The sequence below is a fragment of the Schistocerca serialis genome, chromosome 4 (genome assembly GCF_023864345.2).
Source record: "Schistocerca serialis cubense isolate TAMUIC-IGC-003099 chromosome 4, iqSchSeri2.2, whole genome shotgun sequence".
Taxonomy (NCBI): domain Eukaryota; kingdom Metazoa; phylum Arthropoda; class Insecta; order Orthoptera; family Acrididae; genus Schistocerca; species Schistocerca serialis.
The window spans coordinates 25,499,347-25,520,460 of NC_064641.1; the positions used below are offsets into that span (position 1 = coordinate 25,499,347).

At 40.2% G+C, this 21,114-nt stretch overlaps 1 protein-coding gene across 1 annotated transcript in view; it reads right to left on the bottom strand.

The window, feature by feature from the left end:
- Window positions 1-21,114, bottom strand: part of LOC126473346 (mediator of RNA polymerase II transcription subunit 1) — a 221,400-nt gene that overhangs the window by 136,606 nt on the left and 63,680 nt on the right. The window contains exons 5-8 of the mRNA XM_050100343.1: window positions 19,006-19,249; window positions 18,590-18,791; window positions 4,061-4,286; window positions 3,732-3,912 (exon numbers count right to left, since the gene is read on the bottom strand). Coding sequence (XP_049956300.1) covers window positions 3,732-3,912; window positions 4,061-4,286; window positions 18,590-18,791; window positions 19,006-19,249 — 853 coding nt within the window. The remainder of the gene's footprint in view (window positions 1-3,731; window positions 3,913-4,060; window positions 4,287-18,589; window positions 18,792-19,005; window positions 19,250-21,114) is intronic.

Sequence of the window (21,114 nt, forward strand, 5' to 3'; positions counted from 1 at the left end):
TCAGATAAATGTGGCTGACTGACTACTGTCATAAATTATGGAAAAAAAAAATCATAATGAAATATGATAAAAATGTGTATGTATCCCCCTCCCGACACAAACCGACAAAAATTTCACAGGTACATAATATAAAGGATAATATGCACTGTCTGGTCACATAGCCAGTGGGATTCACTTCACCTGTTTTTGGAGAAACCAGTTTTGTCTGGGGGTGGGGGGGGGGGGGGGGGGGGGGCAAATGCAAAAGGGTAGGGTCTCATTGGTGGCAGTTCAAACGTACAGGGGATGATGGTACCCCTTAGGGAAATGGCAGAAAGGGACAGAAAAGGGCACCAGATGCACTCTTTGTGTATGCCTGGGGACTCATTCAGCATATGAGGAGGCTATTCCGGCAGCCATTGAGAGAACAGGGTGCAACCAATTGCAGATTTTGGAACAAATTATGCCTGTTGTCTGGACTCCAAGGTCATTCTTGGGCCATTCCAGGGACTTGCAGAGAAGTTTGAGAAGACCAACCTTGTGCATGGGGTTTCAACGAAGCTCACAATTTGCAGCATTGTCCCCAGAGCCGATTGTAGTTCTTTAGTTCTGAACTGAATGGAAGGACTGAACCAGGGACTTGAAAGGTTCTGTGACAAGCTAGGCTGCAGCTTCCTAGACTTGCGCCATACAGCTGAGAACCTGTTGGGTCCCCCTAAATAGGTCTGGTGTGCACTAAACATCAGGCTGTTACTCAGGTAGCTAACTGGGTGTAGGAAGCACATAAGAGTTTCTTAGATTAGGCAACTCTCCATCCTAATCCAGATAACAATAGCTGTAGGAAACCCAGAAGTATTAGTGTAAGATCAAAAGAAATGCCTCCCACAGGTGAGAGTATAAAATCCAAATGGTAAACTGTGAAAGCCTTCACAAAAAAGTGCACGAGTTTGAAGCGCTCATGAAAAGCAGTGGAGCTCACATAATACTAGATACAGAAAGCTGGTTGAAACCTGTAATTGATAGCAGTGAGATTTTAGGGGCCAAAGCAGATTTCTACGAGAAAGGTCAACAATAGACAATATTTTCAACCTGTTCCAGATTTCGGAGAAAACTGCTTATAGAATTGGAACACATCACTTCTTTATTGACAGTGCATATGACAGTGTCAATAGAAACCAGTTGTTTCATGTCTTACAGGAGATGTGGATGTGTGGAAAACTCATGAGAATGATTAAAATGATTATGTCTGTCGTAAGAAGCTGCATTCAAGTTCGAGGAAATTACGCAGACTGCCTGGAAGTAAAAAAAATGGACTACATCAAGGAGATGCATTAGCATGCTTATTATTTAATGTAGCACTCGAGAAGGTGATCAGAGACGCAGGCCTACAGACCAGGGGCACCATCTTCTGCAAGTCAGTGCAGAGAACGTATACATCATAGCATGGACAGTACTAACACTGAAAGAAGCTTTTACAGCCTTAAGTCACGCAAGTAAGAAGATGGGTCTTATGATAAATGAAGATAAGCTAAATACATGGCCTATGGGAAAGCATATCAACCCAATATGCCATCAACTTTTAGTGTGAATGGATACACATTTGACAGAGTTGATAGCTTCAAGTATCTTGGAGGAGGAGGATGTTAGTGTTTAACGTCCCGTCGACAACGAGGCCATTAGAGACGGAGCGCAAGCTCGGGTTAGGGAAGGATGGGGAAAGAAATCAGCCGTGCCCTTTCAAAGGAACCATCCCAGCATTTGCCTGAAACAATTTAGGGAAATCACGGAAAACCTAAATCAGGATGGCTGGAGACGGGATTGAACCGTCGTCCTCCCAAATGCGAGTCCAGTGTGCTAACCACTGCGCCACCTCGCTCGGTTCAAGTATCTTGGTTCCACAGTCACTTGCTTTAATGACATCTCAACTGAAATTAAGATTAGGCTGATGTCAGTAAATAAGGCATATTTCACCTTCAGTAATTTATTCTGGCCAAGACTCTTCAGCCGCCCAACAAAATTCACTATTTATAAAACCCTTGTTAGACCAGTTCTCACTAATGCTTCGGAAACATCGCCCTTGATGGAAACCGATGCAAAGCTGCTCAAAGGATCCGAGAGGAAAGTTTTGAGGAGAATAACTTATCCCGCGTATGACCGAGAACAATGGAGGAAAATGTACAATGTAGCATTGTACACTATATATGCCAATGCTCCTGTAATAAAAATCATAGGATCAGAAATGGTAAAATGGGCAGGTCATGTGGCAAGAATGGAGGAGTCTGAGGTGATAAAGAAGATTCCCTTTGGTAATCCAGGAGGACAAAGAAGGCAAGGCCGACCTCGAGCAAGATGGCTGAATGGACTGGAAGAAGACCTACGGAAGCTCGGATGCAGAAACTGGAGGAGGGTAGCATGTGACCAACCTCACCTCCCAGAAAAATAAAGCTCGAGAATTCACTGTACAGCCACAACAAAAGGCACTGAGGTCAGACCACTCCCCCTACAAACAAGACAGTTGGAGGAGGTAAGTCCCATTTACTGTTATCTGCAATGCAAATGCTGCTCTAACAAGAGCGAATAGAATTACTCAGATAAAATCATACAAGTCATATCCTGACAAGAGCTGATAACAGAAATTTGGATATCTGAAAGCAATTAATACACAGAGTGGAAGTGATACTAAAGAAAAAGAACATACAGAATTTTTTCTACGGCTGGACATATACATTGTTTACAACATAAGCTTCAAAATACAAATAAATCATATATTTGACGATTTCTGAATTAAAAATGTAAATTATAAGCAAGAGACATCCCATCAATAAATGAAAAAATGGCTGAGGTTCTTTTTTATGTTTGTATCAGAAATTTACAATAAAAGATTGGCAGGGCATTCCTACTGGTAATAAGCAAGTACGATACCATTCCAGATCATAATATGTAAGTCCCAATCTCTTCACTCTTAAGTTGTATTTGGCACATGAAACATAACAGCCCATTAAGGCCTATTTAAAATGAACATTTCCCAGTCTAGTTCAGGATTGCACATGTAAACAAAATATGTAACTCATCTAAAAAAAACTTATAACTGAGAAAACAACTGTTTAATCTATTTCAGTTCAAAGTGTAGAAGCTCTGTAAATGAAGGGAATAATTCCCGTGAAGGGAGTCTCCAGTAATTAATAGAAAACATAAATGTATTATTATAATTCCTTATTTGAGAGTTTATTCTTGAATAAAATAACAGACATGTAATAATATCGTAGTGTATTTACTGTTCTGAGCAGACATACATTTATATACGGATTTTCTGTATTTACATGTAAATTTTAATTGTTAATTAATGAAAAAATGAATTCAAACAATGCCGAGGATTGTTCGGGATTGTTAAGAAATTATAAATAGTGACTGCCATGTTGGCATAGGGGGTCAGTCTGGTTTTAGTTTTTGAGCAGCACCTGAGCATGCAGCTGCTCCTTTTGTATTGTAAGTATTGTTTGCCTTTGTAATAATACTTTTATTTTGTTTTGAAGGTATAATAAAATTGAATAAAATCAATACCAAGATTAATCTTAAGCAACTCTCCAGTAGTTGTGTTACAGTGACCTTAATTGTTCTCAGGACCGCGACTGCAGCAGATGAAGCTTAACTATAATCAACTCCATTAATACAAGTAGTAAGAGAAATGTTATACACAACACTGCTATATTATCAATTAGAGCATTAGGAACTGGGACTGTCACAGGACTTACCTTGCTTTACTGGTCGACGTACACAACTGGAAACTAAGACATTGAAAAGCGCCTGCTGACGCAGAAAACCAAGAATCTGTGGGACATGCCCTGGATGTGTAAATGGTATGCTTGACACAATAATACCTTCTGTACCTCGAGTCTCAGTCATATAATAGCAATGCTGCTGATCTGGTAAGTGCTGTAAAAATCATAATTATTTCAGTGGAAAATATATTATTAAAACTGGTAAATACAACAATAGTCTGAATTATTTTATGCAGCACAAGACACACTGTATTTGTTGACCAGATAATACATAAGACTGAACTACAAAAATGAACACTCACCACGATAAGACCACGACTGCTGTCAATGTGTCCTTCAGATGCTGTCTGCACTATGAGATCAAGCAGAGGTTGAGGACAAGTAATATCACCAAACTCAACCTCAGTAATTTGCTGAATTCTTCGCACCAATGAAACACACACAGGCATAGGTTTAGCAAGCCTCAAGGAGAACACTGCTGGCAGAAGAGCACTGTTGGCAGCTGTCAATGGCGCATACTGTGGTGTACTGCAACAGGATATTAATACAACATTTTCCATTTTATAAGTTCTGCACCACCAAACACTATCTCACATATATAATGTTGTGACTATCATTTATTATTACACAAGTACATAAAACTAGTTTGGTTTCCAAATGGTGATAAAATCTCTGGCTTTTGCCACTCCCATCCCCAGCAGTAAGTGGTACAGCATGTAGTGCTGCATGCCTTCACTTTGACTAATACACAACTGGAAAATGAGAAAAAGACACCATGACACAAATGGCTATGGCACGCCATAATTACACGGAACACTAAGAGAGGGCAGTTAATGTGACAGTCACACGCGCAGTGCTGCAGAGAAACCAGGGACTGTGTTATCAGCTGCGGAATGATACAAGCTTTGCACCAGTTGTTCACCTCCGTAGCCAGTAAAAGCCAAATTTTCGCAGAGCATGAAGCTCCGTCCGTGTCTGCAACATCATTAGTGTGCTGAGACAGCACAGACGTGAGCCATTTGTGCAACTGACAGAGTTTGAGCGAGGGTGTATACAGGGTGTTACAAAACGGTACGGCCAAACTTTCAGGAAACATTCCTCACACACAAATAAAGAAAAGATGTTATGTGGACATGTGTCCGGAAACACTTAATTTCCATGTTAGAGCTCATTTTAGTTTCGTCAGTATGTACTGTACTTCCTCGATTCACCGCCAGTTGGCCCAATTGAAGGAAGGTAATGTTGACTTCGGTGCTTGTGTTGACATGCGACTCATTGCTCTACAGTACTAGCATCATGCACATCAGTACATAGCATCAACAGGTTAGTATTCATCATGAACGTGGTTTTGCAGTCAGTGCAATGTTTACAAATGCGGAGTTGGCAGATGCCCATTTGATGTATGGATTAGCACGGGACAATAGCTGTGGCGCGGTACGTTTGTATCAAGACAGATTTCCAGAACGAAAGTGTCCCGACAGGAAGACGTTCATTGCAATTGATCAGTGTCTTAGGGAGCACGGAACATTCCAGCCTATGACTCGCGACTGGGGAAGACCTAGAATGACGAGGACACCTGCAATGGACGAGGTAATTCTTGGTGCAGTTGACAATAACCCTAATGTCAGCATCAGAGAAGTTGCTGCTGTACAAGGTAACGTTGACCACGTCACTGTATGGAGAGTGCTACGGGAGAACCAGTTGTTTCCTTTCCGTACCGTGCCGTGTACAGCGTGTGCAGGCACTATCAGCAGCTGATTGGCCTCCACAGGTACACTTCTGCAAATGGTTCATCCAACAATGTGTCAATCCTCATTTCAGTGAAAATGTTCTCTTTACGGATAAGGCTTCATTCCAACGTGATAAAATTGTAAATTTTCACAATCAACATGTGTGGGCTGACGAGAATCCGCACGCAATTGTGCAATCACGTCATCAACACAGATTTTCTGTGAACGTTTGGGCAGGCATTGTTGATGATGTCTTGATTGGGCCCCATGTTCTTCCACCTACGCTCAATGGAGCACGCTATCATGATTTCATACGGGATACTCGACCTGTGCTGCTAGATCATGTGCCTTTACAAGTACGACACAACATGTGGTTCATGCGCGTTGGAGCTCCTGCACATTTCAGTCGAAGTGTTCGTACGCTTGTCAACAACAGATTCGGTGACCGATGGATTGGTAGAGGAGGACCAATTCCATGGCCTCCACGCTCTCCTGACCTCAACCCTCTTGACTTTCATTTATGGGGGCATTTGAAAGCTCTTGTCTACGCAACCCCGGTACCAAATGTAGAGATTCTTCGTTCTCGTACTGTGGACAGCTGTGATACAATACGCCATTCTCCAGGGCTGCATCAGCGCGATTCAATGCGACAGAGGGTGGATGCATGTATCCGCGCTAACGTAGGACATTTTGAACATTTCCTGTAGCAAAGTGTTTGAAGTCACGCTGGTACATTCTGTTGCTGTGTGTTTCCATTCCATGATTAATGTGATTTGAAGAGAAGTAATAAAATGAGCTCTAACATGGAAAGTAAGCATTTCCGGACACAAGTCTACATAACATATTTTCTTTCTCTGTGTGTGAGGAATGTTTCCTGAAAGTTTGGCCATACCTTTGTAACACCCTGGATAGCGCGTCTGCGGGACGCTGGGTTGTCATACCACAAAACTGCACTACAAGTGGGACATGAGGTTTCCTCAGTCCATCAATGTTGTCACCACTGATCAGTAGAAGGTGCACATGCTCGTCAGCCTGGGACCGAACAGAGGTGGCACGCAGATGAGTGCCAAGACATTCGCATCTTATGAAGTGCTGTACTGGACTGCACCGCGATTTCACAACAAATTACGCACACCGTCGCTCTGGGGTATCAGCGAGGATTACCCACGATGGTCTCTGTGAAGCATAGCTATGATTCTGCATGCTGTTGGAGCATCTTCCACTTGTGCTTGACATCTTGCAGCCCGACTCCTGTGGTTTCATGATAGGCACTTGTGGAAGGATGAGTGGAGACTTGTTGTCTCCAGTGAGGAGAGTCACTCCTGCCTTTAGTGCCAAAGATGGTCATGTGTGTGTGTGTGTGTGTGTGTGTGTGTGTGTGTAGTGCCAACATCTGGAATGTATACGACAGAGGCACACAGGGCCAACACTCGGCGCTGTGGTTCGGCGAGCCATATCTAACAACGGCCTTCTCCTCAGGTGATCGTAGAGGGGATACTGGAAAGTGCAAGGTACATCCAAAACATTAGTCAACCCATCGTGATATCGTAAGCCCACCGATTAGGTAATGTGTTTTTCCAACATGACGCTGAATGTTCACACGGATCCTATTGACACCCAACTTGCTCTCTGATCCCCATATTGAGGAAGTCTGGGACTGGATGAAATGTCATCTTGCGCTGTCTGCAAGACCGGCAGGTGAAAATCGCACAGCAGGCCATTCTGTGAGACTACATTCATCACCTTTTATGATCATCTCCACAGGAGAGCTGCAGCCTGCACTGCTGCAAAAGGTGGCATACAGTATACTAGTGCTGACATTCCACATGCCCTGTCACCTGCAATCAGATGCATATGGCTCTGTTGGTTGGACTGATTGAGGTACACGTTCTCAAGAGTGTGTCAATAAAATTTCCCTCCAGTGAGCCGATGAATTCAGGGTTCTTCTTTTCATTTTTCCAGTAGCATATTTCAACCTCCAATGAACTGTGTCTGTCACTTCCATATTTTTCATAAAGAATAAACATTACAGTAAATGCAGATAAAGTGAATTAAATAATTGGCATTCTGGTCCAACATGCCAGAGGTGGCAGTCTTGTCTGCCTGAGCTGTGCTTGCTTTTTTTGTGGTGTGTGTGTGTGTGTGTGTGTGGGGGCGCGCGCGCGCTCGAGAGAGAGAGAGAGAGAGAGAGAGAGAGAGAGAGAGAAGGCTTTGACTGACCCAAAGAAGCAGCAAAATGCGCACCAGAAACATTCCACTGATTACTTATGTGAACAAATGTATTAGGCACCTAATTATGCAACACCACAAACAGTACAGGCATTTAACAGCTTCGAGAAAACTTCACAGCTTTTATCAGATGTGACTGGACTTCAAAGTTAGCATCGAAACCCTAAGTATAATTATTCTGCTTATTTAATGTGATTTTTAAAGATGCCAGAATAAATGATTCATCATGTGTGAGTGAGATAACTTAGCTAAGGAGAGGCTACACTTCATGAGATTAAAAAAAGCACCAGTATTATAATGGCCAGTGGTCTGTTCAGATGAAACATGAATTCACATACATCAAATGGCATTGTGACAGACTGTGAGGAGTACTGTAAAAAAAACAAAGTATTAGTCAGCCTTGAATCATAGTACATGCAGATGCTGACAAGAGTTTCATTCCAGGTTCATTTCTCATGTATGACTTAAAAAAGTAAAACTTTAAACCATCATTTACACTATGTCATCAAAAGTGGAGAAGTTGAGTTGCAGATAGGCACAACAAAATGACTACTAAAAAGGTAAGCTTTTGGCCAAAAGGCCTTCTTCTGATGTAGAAAACACACACACACACACACACACACACACACACACACACACACAATTGCATGCACGCGCACACCACCACATCTCTGGTAGCTGTGATGCCAGCCTCAGTGACCAGACACACTCAGTCACGCGTGCACCTCTGTGTGTGTGTGTGTGTGTGTGTGTGTGTGTGTGTGTGTGTTTTCTCTACTCTAGAAGAAGGCCTTCTGGCTGATACCTTACCTGTTTAGCAGTCTTTTTGTTGTGCCTATCTGCAACTGAACATCACCACTACATGTTGAGCAGCAACTTATCCTTTTCATAATTTGTCATTATTCCATCCAGGATTTACCATTGTTTCAGTATCATATGTAATTATTTCTTTCCAGTTATTATTATATAGTGCAAGTCTATTCTATATAAAATGCACTTACATTACTTAATGCAAAATTTTATGTTTATTGCGTGTCTGGGAAGGAATATTGTATTGTCTACTGGTATTTCATGCATCAAACATTTGCATTTGATTTTGAATGATGTACTCATTTATTGTACTCATTTATTGGCATGCAGCTTTACTCTATGGTTAAATGATGATGGCGTCCTCTTGGGTAAAATATTCCGGAGGTATAATAGTCCCCCATTCAGATCTTCGGGCGGGGACTACTCAAGAGGACGTCGTTATCAGAAGAAAGAAAACTGGCGTTCTACGGATCGGAGCGTGGAATGTCAGATCCCTTAATCAGGCAGGTAGATTAGAAAATCTAAAAAGGGAAATGGATAGGTTAAAGTTAGATATAGTGGGAATTAGTGAAGTTCGGTGGCAGGAGGAACAAGACTTTTGGTCAGGTGATTACAGGGTTATAAATACAAAATCAAATAGGGGTAATGCAGGAGTAGGTTTAATAATGAATAAAAAAATAGGAGTGCGGGTTAGCTACTACAAACAGCATAGTGAACGCATTATTGTGGCCAAGATAGACACGAAGCCCATGCCTACTACAGTAGTACAAGTTTATATGCCAACTAGCTCTGCAGATGATGATGAAATTGATGAAATGTATGACGAGATAAAAGAAATTATTCAGGTAGTGAAGGGAGACGAAAATTTAATAGTCATGGGTGACTGGAATTCGTCAGTAGGAAAAGGGAGAGAAGGAAACATAGTAAGTGAATATGGATTGGGGGGAAGAAATGAAAGAGGAAGCCGCCTTGTAGAATTTTGCACAGAGCATAACTTAATCATAGCTAACACTTGGTTCAAGAATCATAAAAGGAGGTTGTATACCCGGAAGAATACTGGAGATACTAGAAGGTATCAGATAGATTATATAATGGTAAGACAGAGATTTACGAACCAGGTTTTAAATTGTAAGACATTTCCAGGGGCAGATGATTCTGACCACAATCTATTGGTTATGAACTGCAGATTGAAACTGAAGAAACTGCAAAAAGATGAGAATTTAAGGAGATGGGACCTGGATAAACTGAAAGAACCAGAAGTTGTAGAGAGTTTCAGGGAGAGCATAAGGGAACAATTGACAGGAATGGGGGGAAGAAATACAGTAGAAGAAGAATGGGTAGCTTTGAGGGATGAAGTAGTGAAGGCAGCAGAGGATCAAGTAGGTAAAAAGATGAGGGCTAGTAGAAACCCTTGGGTAACAGAAGAAATATTGAATTTAATTGATGAAAGGAGAAAATATAAAAATGCAGTAAATGAAGCAGGCAAAAAGGAATACAAACGTCTCAAAAATGAGATCGACAGGAAGTGCAAAATGGCTAAGCAGGGATGGCTAGAGGACAAATGTAAGGATGTACAGGCCTGTCTCACTAGGGGTAAGATAGAAACTGCCTACAGGAAAATTAAAGAGACCTTTGGAGAGAAGAGAACCACTTGTATGAATATCAAGAGCTCAGATGGCAACCCAGTTCTAAGCAAAGAAGGGAAAGCAGAAAGGTGGAAGGAGTATATAGAGGGTTTATACAAGGGCGATGTACTTGAGGACAATATTATGGAAATGGAAGAGGATGTAGATGAAGACGAAATGGGAGATAAGATACTGCGTGAAGAGTTTGACAGAGCACTGAAAGACCTGAGTCGAAACAAGGCCCCAGGAGTAGACAACATTCCATTGGAACTACTGACAGCCTTGGGAGAGCCAGTCCTGACAAAACTCTACCATCTGGTGAGCAAGATGTATGAAACAGGCGAAATACCCTCAGACTTTAAGAAGAATATAATAATTCCAATCCCAAAGAAATCAGGTGTTGATAGATATGAAAATTACCGAACTATCAGTTTAATAAGTCACAGTTGCAAAATACTAACGCGAATTCTTTACAGACGAATGGAAAAACTGGTAGAAGCGGACCTCGGGGAAGATCAGTTTGGATTCCGTAGAAATGTTGGAACATGTGAGGCAATACTAACCTTACGAATTATCTTAGAAGAAAGATTAAGAAAAGGCAAACCTACGTTTCTAGCATTTGTAGACTTAGAGAAAGCTTTTGACAATGTTAACTGGAATACTCTCTTTCAAATTCTGAAGGTGGCAGGGGTAAAATACAGGGAGCGGAAGGCTATTTACAATTTGTACAGAAACCAGATGGCAGTTATAAGAGTCGAGGGGCATGGAAGGGAAGCAGTGGTTGGGAAAGGAGTGACACAGGGTGTTAGCCTCTCCCCGATGTTATTCAATCTTTATATTGAGCAAGCAGTAAAGGAAACAAAAGAAAAATTCGGAGTAGGTATTAAAATTCATGGAGAAGAAGTAAAAACTTTGAGGTTTGCCGATGACATTGTAATTCTATCAAAGACAGCAAAGGACTTGGAACAGCAGTTGAACGGAATGGACAGTGTCTTGAAAGGAGGATATAAGATGAACATCAACAAAAGCAAAACGAGGATAATGGAATGTAGTCAAATTAAATCTGGTGATGCTGAGGGAATTAGATTAGGAAATGAGACACTTAAAGTAGTAAAGGAGTTTTGCTATTTAGGGAGTAAAATAACTGATGATGGTCGAAGTAGAGAGGATATAAAATCTAGACTGGCAATGGCAAGGAAAGCGTTTCTGAACAAGAGAAATTTGTTAACATCAAGTATAGATTTAAGTGTCAGGAAGTCGTTTCTGAAAGTATTTGTATGGAGTGTAGCCATGTATGGAAGTGAAACATGGACGATAACTAGTTTGGACAAGAAGAGAATAGAAGCTTTCGAAATGTGGTACTACAGAAGAATGCTGAAGATAAGGTGGGTAGATCACGTAACTAATGAGGAGGTACTGAATAGGATTGGGGAGAAGAGAAGTTTGTGGCACAACTTGACTAGAAGAAGGGATCGGTTGGTAGGACATGTTCCGAGGCATCAAGGGATCACAAATTTAGCATTGGAGGGCAGCGTGGAGGGTAAAAATCGTAGAGGGAGACCAAGAGATGAATACACTAAGCAGATTCAGAAGGATGTAGGTTGCAGTAGCTACTGGGAGATGAAGAAGCTTGCACAGGATAGAGTAGCATGGAGAGCTGCATCAAACCAGTCTCAGGACTGAAGACCACAACAACAACAAACTCATTTATTTCTGAATCTGTAATTTTTGCATCCAACTGACCAATTTTGGCTTCTTAGATAGCATCTATCGACCAATTGCACACCACTCCAAAATGATTCCCTTTTAAGATGATCACATGTATATAATTTCCTTGTTGGTGTCATTCTATAACAAGAGAGCTACGCAACAATGAATATGCTTAACTTTTATTGTTTATTTACTAACATGAGTTTACTGTTGGCACTAATTATTCCAGTCTCTTCAGCAGCAACCAGTTTACAAGGCAACTCTAATTCTCACTCAAAATTTGTGAACTGTTCATCGCTCTCAACACACTTACACATATTAACTGTTCATGTACAGCATCACTCACAGAAAAATTCCAAGCCCAGATGAACCCAGTAAATACTCATAAAACATGGAAGTTCATTATCTAGCTGAGGAAAAGATTAAGGACCACTATCATAAATAAAACAGAAGACTTATGCTACCTTGTCTCAGTGGAAATAAGCAGCACTTACCAATAAAATAAAATCCACATACAACAAGAAATGAATGTACATACATTGTTGCATTCTCAAATTACAGTACATGTACCATTGGTTATAAACAGTGTTTGAGAAATAGAGCTAAGCATAATATGTAATTGTAAAAATAAGGATTAGATCAGCAGTGGCTAAGCATGTGAAATCATGTTGTGAATGGATATGGGTTCAGTGTCAAATCTGTAAGGCTATCATGATCTATATCCTTGAAAGTGAGCCAGGTAAAAGCAGGAGTTGGTTGGCAAGCGTTAGCTTCTAGAACTTGATGTAGGCTTCTGCCTTTTCTGGCAAAGTGAGCACTGTCATGTTGTGGCGACAATGCATGTTAGTACAGAGCCTGTAAGAGCAGTAGTGGGGCTGACTCATTAGGTAAATATGCAATGAAAGAGCTGCAAGCCAGAAATAAGCAAAGTTGAATTTTAAAGAAGGGCACTGAGGGAAATATTCCACTAGAATAGTAATATGGACTTGTGCATGGCTTTTTTGGAGTGCATGAACTTTAAATTTTGTCTGCATCATAAAAAGAATGAGTGTGGTGCAGTTAGGCATGTTTTACATTGTTTACAGTTGAATAAAGCAAGTAAAGGATGTCATCTTCTATATCAAACGTACCTTAAATCCGTGATCAATTTTGTTGTATACGATAACATCCACATCATGTAAAATTAAACTGCAGTTTAGTGTTCTGCGTGATCATGCCTGACGGAAGTCTCTCACTCAGAGACCCGTAACTGACCATTAGGATCTATGTCAGATTTCTCAAACTTACGGGGGGAGATATTACAAGTGGTGTACCATGTCATGACACAATTTCCAGGTCTAATAAGCACAGAAGAGAAATTACCAAACTATGCAAGGCAACAATAGGGTACGTAATGTGTACGCAAATACTGATGATTGCTGACATGTGCAGAAGTGTCATATATGTGAAACAGTGAACACCGTCATCAAGCAACGCAGCAAGCTATGTTCACTAACCAACTTTACTGGCATAGTCAGCTGCATGTGTCACTGCTGCTGTAGACAGTGTCGGGTAGAAGTTCATTTTGCAAGTGAGTTGTGAATAAACTAATGTACTACGTCAGAAAGTGAGAATCAGTGTAATGAACTTAAAATAGTAGAAATCATGGAGAAAAATTTCAAGATAGGTACTGAAAGTAATTTTAATTTACACAAGCTGGCAACCTGAAAGTGTAATGGCTAAGAGAAAGGGATGCAGATCCTCTGCAGAAATGTTGGGAACTGGTGCAACAGAATCTTGTTTCAGGAATGAGACGGGGGAAGTGAAAGACAGTAGTTCACCAGTGTCGAATTCATGTCAAGATGATTTACAAGATAAAGGAAATAAGACAGAATGAGAACCTACACAGACATGTACTGGAGACAGCAACACTAATGACTAGACACCTTGACAAAAAGGTAAGAGGTAAACACTGCTGAAATGAGACAAATACAGACTTAGTAAGCAGAATTCATTGTTAAGTTGAGTGAGTAATCAGAGAATGCAAGGAATGAGTTTACGTTTATGAACTAAGAATACTGCAGGCTGCAGCAGTTGCAACAGGTTGTGCCAAGAATTATAGGCAGCTCTGCATGCAGCTAATCTCTTTATGACACAAGGAAAAAACAAAGTAGCAAAAAAGAAAACAGATTAGTGAAAGAAGTGAGGCAGAAGTTGCTAAGACCAAAACAGAATTAATAATGATTGCTGGTATTGTGACAATGAACAATAATAACTCTGGTAACTTTGTAATAGACACCTAAAAGAAAGAAGCTAGAAACCTCAACAAAGAAATAAATAACATAGTACTGACTCGTTTGGAGAAAGTACATGCTTTCAACAAGGATTGCAACAGATTTTGACTGGGAGAAGACCACACCCAATGGTAATTTTGTGCAGGCTTAAAAGATTGATGCCTGAAGAATGTACAGACATTTAAAAAATTGCCAACAAGGCAGAGGGAAGAAGGCATAGCCAACTAGGCAGATTCCCTGAATTTAGACATGATGATGTACAACAACTTTGAAAAAACTTTCACAGAGAAATACTGGTCACAGGAAATGCAAGAATGTCAAGGATGAACTGCAGCTATGAACATACAGTAGAGTGATGTATGGGCCACTAGTTGGCATATTGGAAAAGTCACTAGAATTAAACAGATATCTGGACATGCCAGTGGGTGAAAAAACATTGGTAAGATAGCTACTAAGCGGAGCACATGGGTGATGTGGAGATATGTCATATGGTCTTATGACTGAGAAAGAAGAGAAAGCAAGATAATTAAACATGTAGAAGAAAGAGGTCAACTGGGAGGCCCAGATAGTAATAGGAATAATGGGGCCTGAACTACTGAAGAGAATGAGCAATGCCCCAGTGGCATGACAATGACTGGCCATGCAAAGACTGGAACAATGGATGGTGAGAAGGCAGAGATGGCTACAATCCAAAGAAAGATTCAATTAAGAGTAGGAGATTTGAGCAGAAGTGGGAAACAACTTTGTACTATTTGAGCACTAACTTGGAAAATGAACAGATTATCATGGGAACAGAGAATATATTGTCTTTATACTGAAGAAATAAAACAATTTCCCCATCAGCGAATGACATCAATAAGTTTGTCATTTATCTGGAAAGTGTATAACATCTAATGAAGGAAGAAGTAGGGAATACAGGCCTCCTATTAGGCAAAATGACAACACGGTTGAGGAAGATGTGAACAAAATAGGAATGTAAAGACAACACAATTCTTCAGGAAAGTACAGAGGATGAAGGGTTTCTGCTGAAAATAAGTATTATGACAGGAAAATAAATGCTGATATCAACATCAGCAATCAGCTGAATGGGCAGAACAACCTTCCAGGCAGCCATGAAAACGTAATACCAATGTTAATGACAGAACAGGAGATCAGGAAAACTAACAGCAGTCTGTAAGGCAAATTTTATGAAACAAACGTATCAACCTCCTGACACATTCCGCATATTTCCATTTAATAATGTCATACAAAACAATTTTCTGGGGTAGCTCAAATCATCACTTACAAAGAAAGTATAAATTGGACAAAAGCGGGCAGTAAGACTATTATGTGGTGTTTACCAATGAATGTCATGTAGGTACCTCTTCAAGGAGCTAGGCACTTTAACTGTGCCATCACAATACATGTATTTGCTAATGAAATTCATCATAAACATTTTTGTTAGATAATTATTAACAGCTGTCAAGCAATTCATGAATTGCATATTTGACCATTAGCTGTTTTATAGAAAACCTTAAGCATCAACCAGATTCTGTCTTAGACCATCATCAATAGAGATACAGTTAAAAACAATTCAAGTAAATACAACTCTCGTGTCATTAATTGGCATTGGATACATCTCGGGTATTATCATATGCAATAAATTCCAGTACAGTAAGTTCTACACCTTCTTTTATGATTCTTGAACCAACTGTTAGCTTAAAAGAAGGTTGTATAAATGGAAGAAGCCAGGAGACACTGACAGGTTTAAGATAGATTACATAATGTTAAGACAGAGATTTAGGAACCAGGTTTTAAATTGTAAGACATTTCCAGGGGCATATGTGGACTCTGATCACAATCTATTGGTTATGAACTGTAGATTAAAACTGAAGAAACTGCAAAAAGGTGGGAATTTAAGGAGTGGGACCTGGATAAACTGAAAGAACCAGAGGTCGTACAGAGTTTCAGGGAGAGCATAGGGGAACAGTTGACAGGAATGGGGGAAAGAAATACAGTAGAAGAAGAATGGGTAGCTTTGTGAGATGAAGTAGTGAAGGCAGCAGAGGACCTAGTAGGTGAAAATACGAGGGCTAGTAGAAATCCTTGGGTAACAGAAGAAATACTGAATTTAATTGATGAAAATGTTAAGAAGTATCTGATATAAAAATGCAGTAAATGAAGCAGGCAAAAAGGAATACAAACATCTCAAAAACGAGATCGACAGGAAGTGGAAAATGACTAAGCTGGGATGGCTAGAAGACAAATGTAAGGATGTAGAGGTTTATCTCACTAGGGGTAAGATAGATACTGCCTACAGGAAAATTAAAGAGACCTTTGGAGAAAAGAGAACCACTTGTATGAATATCAAGAGCTCAGACGGAAACTCAGTTCTAAGCAAAGAGGGGAAAGCAGAAAGGTGGAAGGAGTATATAGAGGGCCTATACAAGGGCAATGTACTTGAGGACAATATTATGGAAATGGAGAAGGATGTAGATGAAGATGAAATGGGAGATACGATACTGTGTGAAGAGTTTGACAGAGCACTGAAAGACCTGAGTCGAAACAAGGCCCCGGGAGTCGAAAAAATTCCATTAGAACTACTGACGGCCTTGGGAGAGCCAGTCCTGACAAAACTCTACCATCTGGTGAGTAAGATGTATGAGACAGGCGAAATACCCTCAAACTTCAAGAAGAAAGCAGGTGTTGACAGATGTAAAAATTACCGAACTATCAGTTTAATAAGTCACAGCTGCAAAATATTAACGCGAATTATTTACAGACAAATGGAAAAACTGGTAGAAGCGGACCTCGGGGAAGATCGGTTTGGATTCCGTAGAAATGTTGGAACATGTGTGGCAATACTGACCCTACGACTTATCTTAGAAGAAAGATTAAGGGAAGGCAAACCTACATTTCTAGCATTTGTAGACTTAGAGAAAGCTTTTGATAATGTTGACTGGAATACTCTCTTTCAAATTCTAAAGGTGGCAGGGGTAAAATACAGGGAGCGAAAGGGTATTTACAATTTGTACAGAAACCAGATGGCAGTTATAAGAGTTGAGGGGCATGAAACACAAGCAGTGGTTGAGAAGGGACTGAGACAGGGTTGTAGCCTATCCCCGATGTTATTCAATCCGTCTATTGAGCAGGAGGAAAAAAAAGGAGAAAAAAAAATTGGAGTACATATTAAAATCCAGGGAGAAGAAATAAAAACTTTGAGGTTTGCCGATGACATTGTAATTCTGTCAGAGACAGCAAAGGACTTGCAAGAGCAGTTGAACGGAATGGACAGTGTCATGAAAGGAGGGTATAAGATGAACATCAACAAAAGCAAAACGAGGATAATGGAATGTAGTCAAATTAAATCGGGTGATGCTGAGGGAATTAGATTAGGAAATGAGACACTTAAAGTAGTAAAGGAGTTTTTCTATTTGGGGAGCAAAATAACTGATGATGGTCGAAGCAGAGAGGATATAAAATCTAGACTGGCAATGGCAAGGAAAGCGTTTCTGAACAAGAGAAATTTGTTAACATCGAGTATAGATTTAATTGTCAGGAAGTCGTTTCTGAAAGTATTTGTATGGAGCGTAGCCATGTATGGAAGTGAAACATGGACAATAAATAGTTTGGACAAGAAGAGAATAGAAGCTTTCGAAATGTGGTGCTACAGAAGAATGTTGAAGATTAGATGGGTAGATCACATAACTAATGAGGAGGTATTGAATAGGACTGGGGAGAAGATAAGTTTGTGGCACAACTTAACTAGAAGAAGGGATCGGTTGGTAGGACATGTTCTGAGGCATCAAGGGATCACCAATTTAGTATTGCAGGGCAGCGTGGAGGGTAAAAATCGTAGAGGGAGGCCAAGAGATGAATACACTAAACACATTCAGAAGGATGTAGGTTGCAGTAGGTACTGGGAGATGAAGAGGCTTGCACAGGATAGAGTAGCATGGAGAGCTGCATCAAACCAGTCTCAGGACTGAAGACCACAACAACAACAACAACAACAACAAGTTCTACACAAGACATTTTGGGTATACTGAGTAGTGACATCAATTAACAGGACAAATTAATTTAATTAATTTATATACACTAATTAATTTCTTTTATCTTACTGTACATTTCTTCAATCTCTTCATCATCTACGGAGCTAGTTGGCACACAATCTTGCATAGACAATGCTCAGGTATAGAAAAATACTGACTGCAGATAGCGAAAGAGGAACATATAACTCTTAATTATAACAGTCAATACAGAAACTTGGAAAGGTATGGATACTGGCAGTTTTTATCTATTTCCAGTTGTCAACAGCTGAACTCAATAATGTAAAAGGCAATATTCCCCCAAAATCATTTAACTAATGTACACTCTTAAACATCATGTGGTTTTTTTTACACTATTAACTAATAAACCTTCTATTCCATTCGAACATTAATAAATTATTCACAGATTATTATTTGTTAACAGACCTCTTGCCTCCGGGGCTCCTATTGATAGAGATAAGAGGTGCAGTCTGTAATTTGTGTGTTGCTGAGCCCTCCACACAAACAGTCACACTAAAACCCAATCCTTTGTTTATGACCTCCTCTGCTGTCAGTGGATGCATAGTGTGCTTTTCTGGATCCAAGAGCTCATAAGGAGGAACTAAGTAGGTAAGGCGCATTGCGTGGCCTGAAAAGTTACAGAGTCTTTGAAGAACTGCACATTTCAATTTATCACAAGGGCATAAAAATCCTATCATTAAGTAATGCTTTTGAAATACTGCTTTGTATTTGCAGTCAATCATTTTTATTTTATTCTAGTAAATGAAAAACAAGAGTAATCAAGTACAACCATTAAAAAAAGTATAAAACCACATCAAAAATATAAACAAGATTGAGAGTACCTCCTCTCCTTTTCTGCAATATACCAACTGGAGATTTATGCACTAAGTTGAATGGTTCCTTGATAAAGTTCTGTAATTGTGCCAATGCTCCAAGATCTGCTTCAAGACCCTGAAGGGCACTGAATGCCTTACATTTAACTTTTTTCTCTGCATTTAATTGGTAAATCGATGCTAGTCCTTCTAGCTGTGCTGTGAAGTCGGCAAAATCACCGCGGGATAGGCATAAAACTAGTTCTTCACAACTCTGAAAGAAAAATGTTTTAGTTATATACCCAAACAAAATAATGTTAAGAAGTATCTGTGCAAATGAAACTAATGAAAGGCTCTTATCTGAAACTTTTACTAAAGTATGGCAGAAATATGTACCAAATACAGCATAATATAGGGTAATTTTTTACCACATATTGCCTGTTAAAATCAAAACATTTGAAAGATGAAGAATATCAATCACAATATTCATAAGGTAAGAATGCTGTGGTGATAACTCCGTATGTTCACACTCACAATGATGCTAACCATAACTTTACAACAGTGATCTCTTAAGCATGAGTATCAATTGCAGCTTGGTGTTGCAAATGGTAGACTTCAATGTGGCTTGATCGCCCTCCCCCCCCACCCCCTCCCCTCCTATGCGTGTGCACAATTAATAACCCACCCAACTACACACACACACACACACACACACACACACAGACAATGTGCCAAGAGGCCTACAGGCATGAAGCCACTGGTCGGATCACAACCACATACAAAGTATGATTGGAAAGTTTTAACAATAGGCTTGTAATTGAACAATGGTGGTACTTACATGCTACTGTGATGCATCTCCTTCAAAATAGTTCCCTTCAGACTGAACACACCTATTCCAATGGTGTTTCCACTTTTGGAAACATTCCTGCAAATAATTTTACCTGAAGTGTGTCAAGGACACTCTCCGTATTTGCCTGGATGTCTTCAATCGAGTCAAACCGCTTCCCTTTCAGTGAAAATTTTAGTTTAGGAAACAGGTAGACGTCTGCAGGGGCAAAATCAGGGGAATGTGGCAGTTGTGGAAGCAGAGGAATTTTGAATTGGGTCAAAAATTCAACGATGGAGAGTGCACGATGAGCCGGAGCATTGTCATGGTGTAGCACCAACTCCTGTCTTTCCACAACTCAGGCCTTTTCTTCTGCACCTTTTCGCATAAATGCTCAAGGACACGTTAGTAGTACTCCTAGTCAATTGTCTGTCCTCCAGGGGTAAATTCATGATGCATAATACTGGTAAAATAAAAAAAAAAATCACCAACATTGTCTTCACCTTAGACCGACTTTGCCATGCTTTTTTCGGTTGTGGTGAACCTGGAGTCTTCCACTGAGAAGACTGCACTTTGGTTTCAGGATCATATCCATATACCTATGATTTGTCACCTGCAATTACCCAATTTAACGAATCTGGGTCATTTTTAGTCTGATTAATCAGTTCTTGACACAGTTCAAATCGATATTGTCCCTGGTCACTTGACAACACTTTTGGAATGAATTCTGCGGACACTTGATGCATGTTCAGATCTTCTGTTAAAATTAACTGAACTGCATAGAAACTTAAGTTCATCAGCCATCTCCCTAATTGTAAGTCTACGATTAGAGCGCACTAAGTCGTGAACTTTCACAACACTTTCATTTGTTTCTGAGGTGGAAGGACGGCTGGGCTGTGGATTATCTTCAAATGATTTGTGGCCATTTTTAAACCTGTTGAACCAGACAAAAACATTTGACCGGCTCATATAATTATCTCTAAAAGCTGTTTTTAATAGTTCGGAAGTCTCAAAAGCTGATTTCTGGTTTTAAAATAAAATTTCAAACAAACTCCATTTTTACACAGACAGAATCCGGCAACAAGCCCTAACAGACCTGCACTCAACCAACTGCTACAACAAACTGAATAAGGGAAACACAGAGTGTGTTCAAGGGCAAGGCAATGACTCATTCCCCACCCACCATGTACCTGCCCGCCAAACCAGTAAGCAGTAGCGGATCCATTCTTAAAACTTTCCAATCACGCCTCGTACATCAGCAATGTAGTGTAGACTTAAAGTCCGTGTTTGCAGTCACCTCTATCTATGACCTG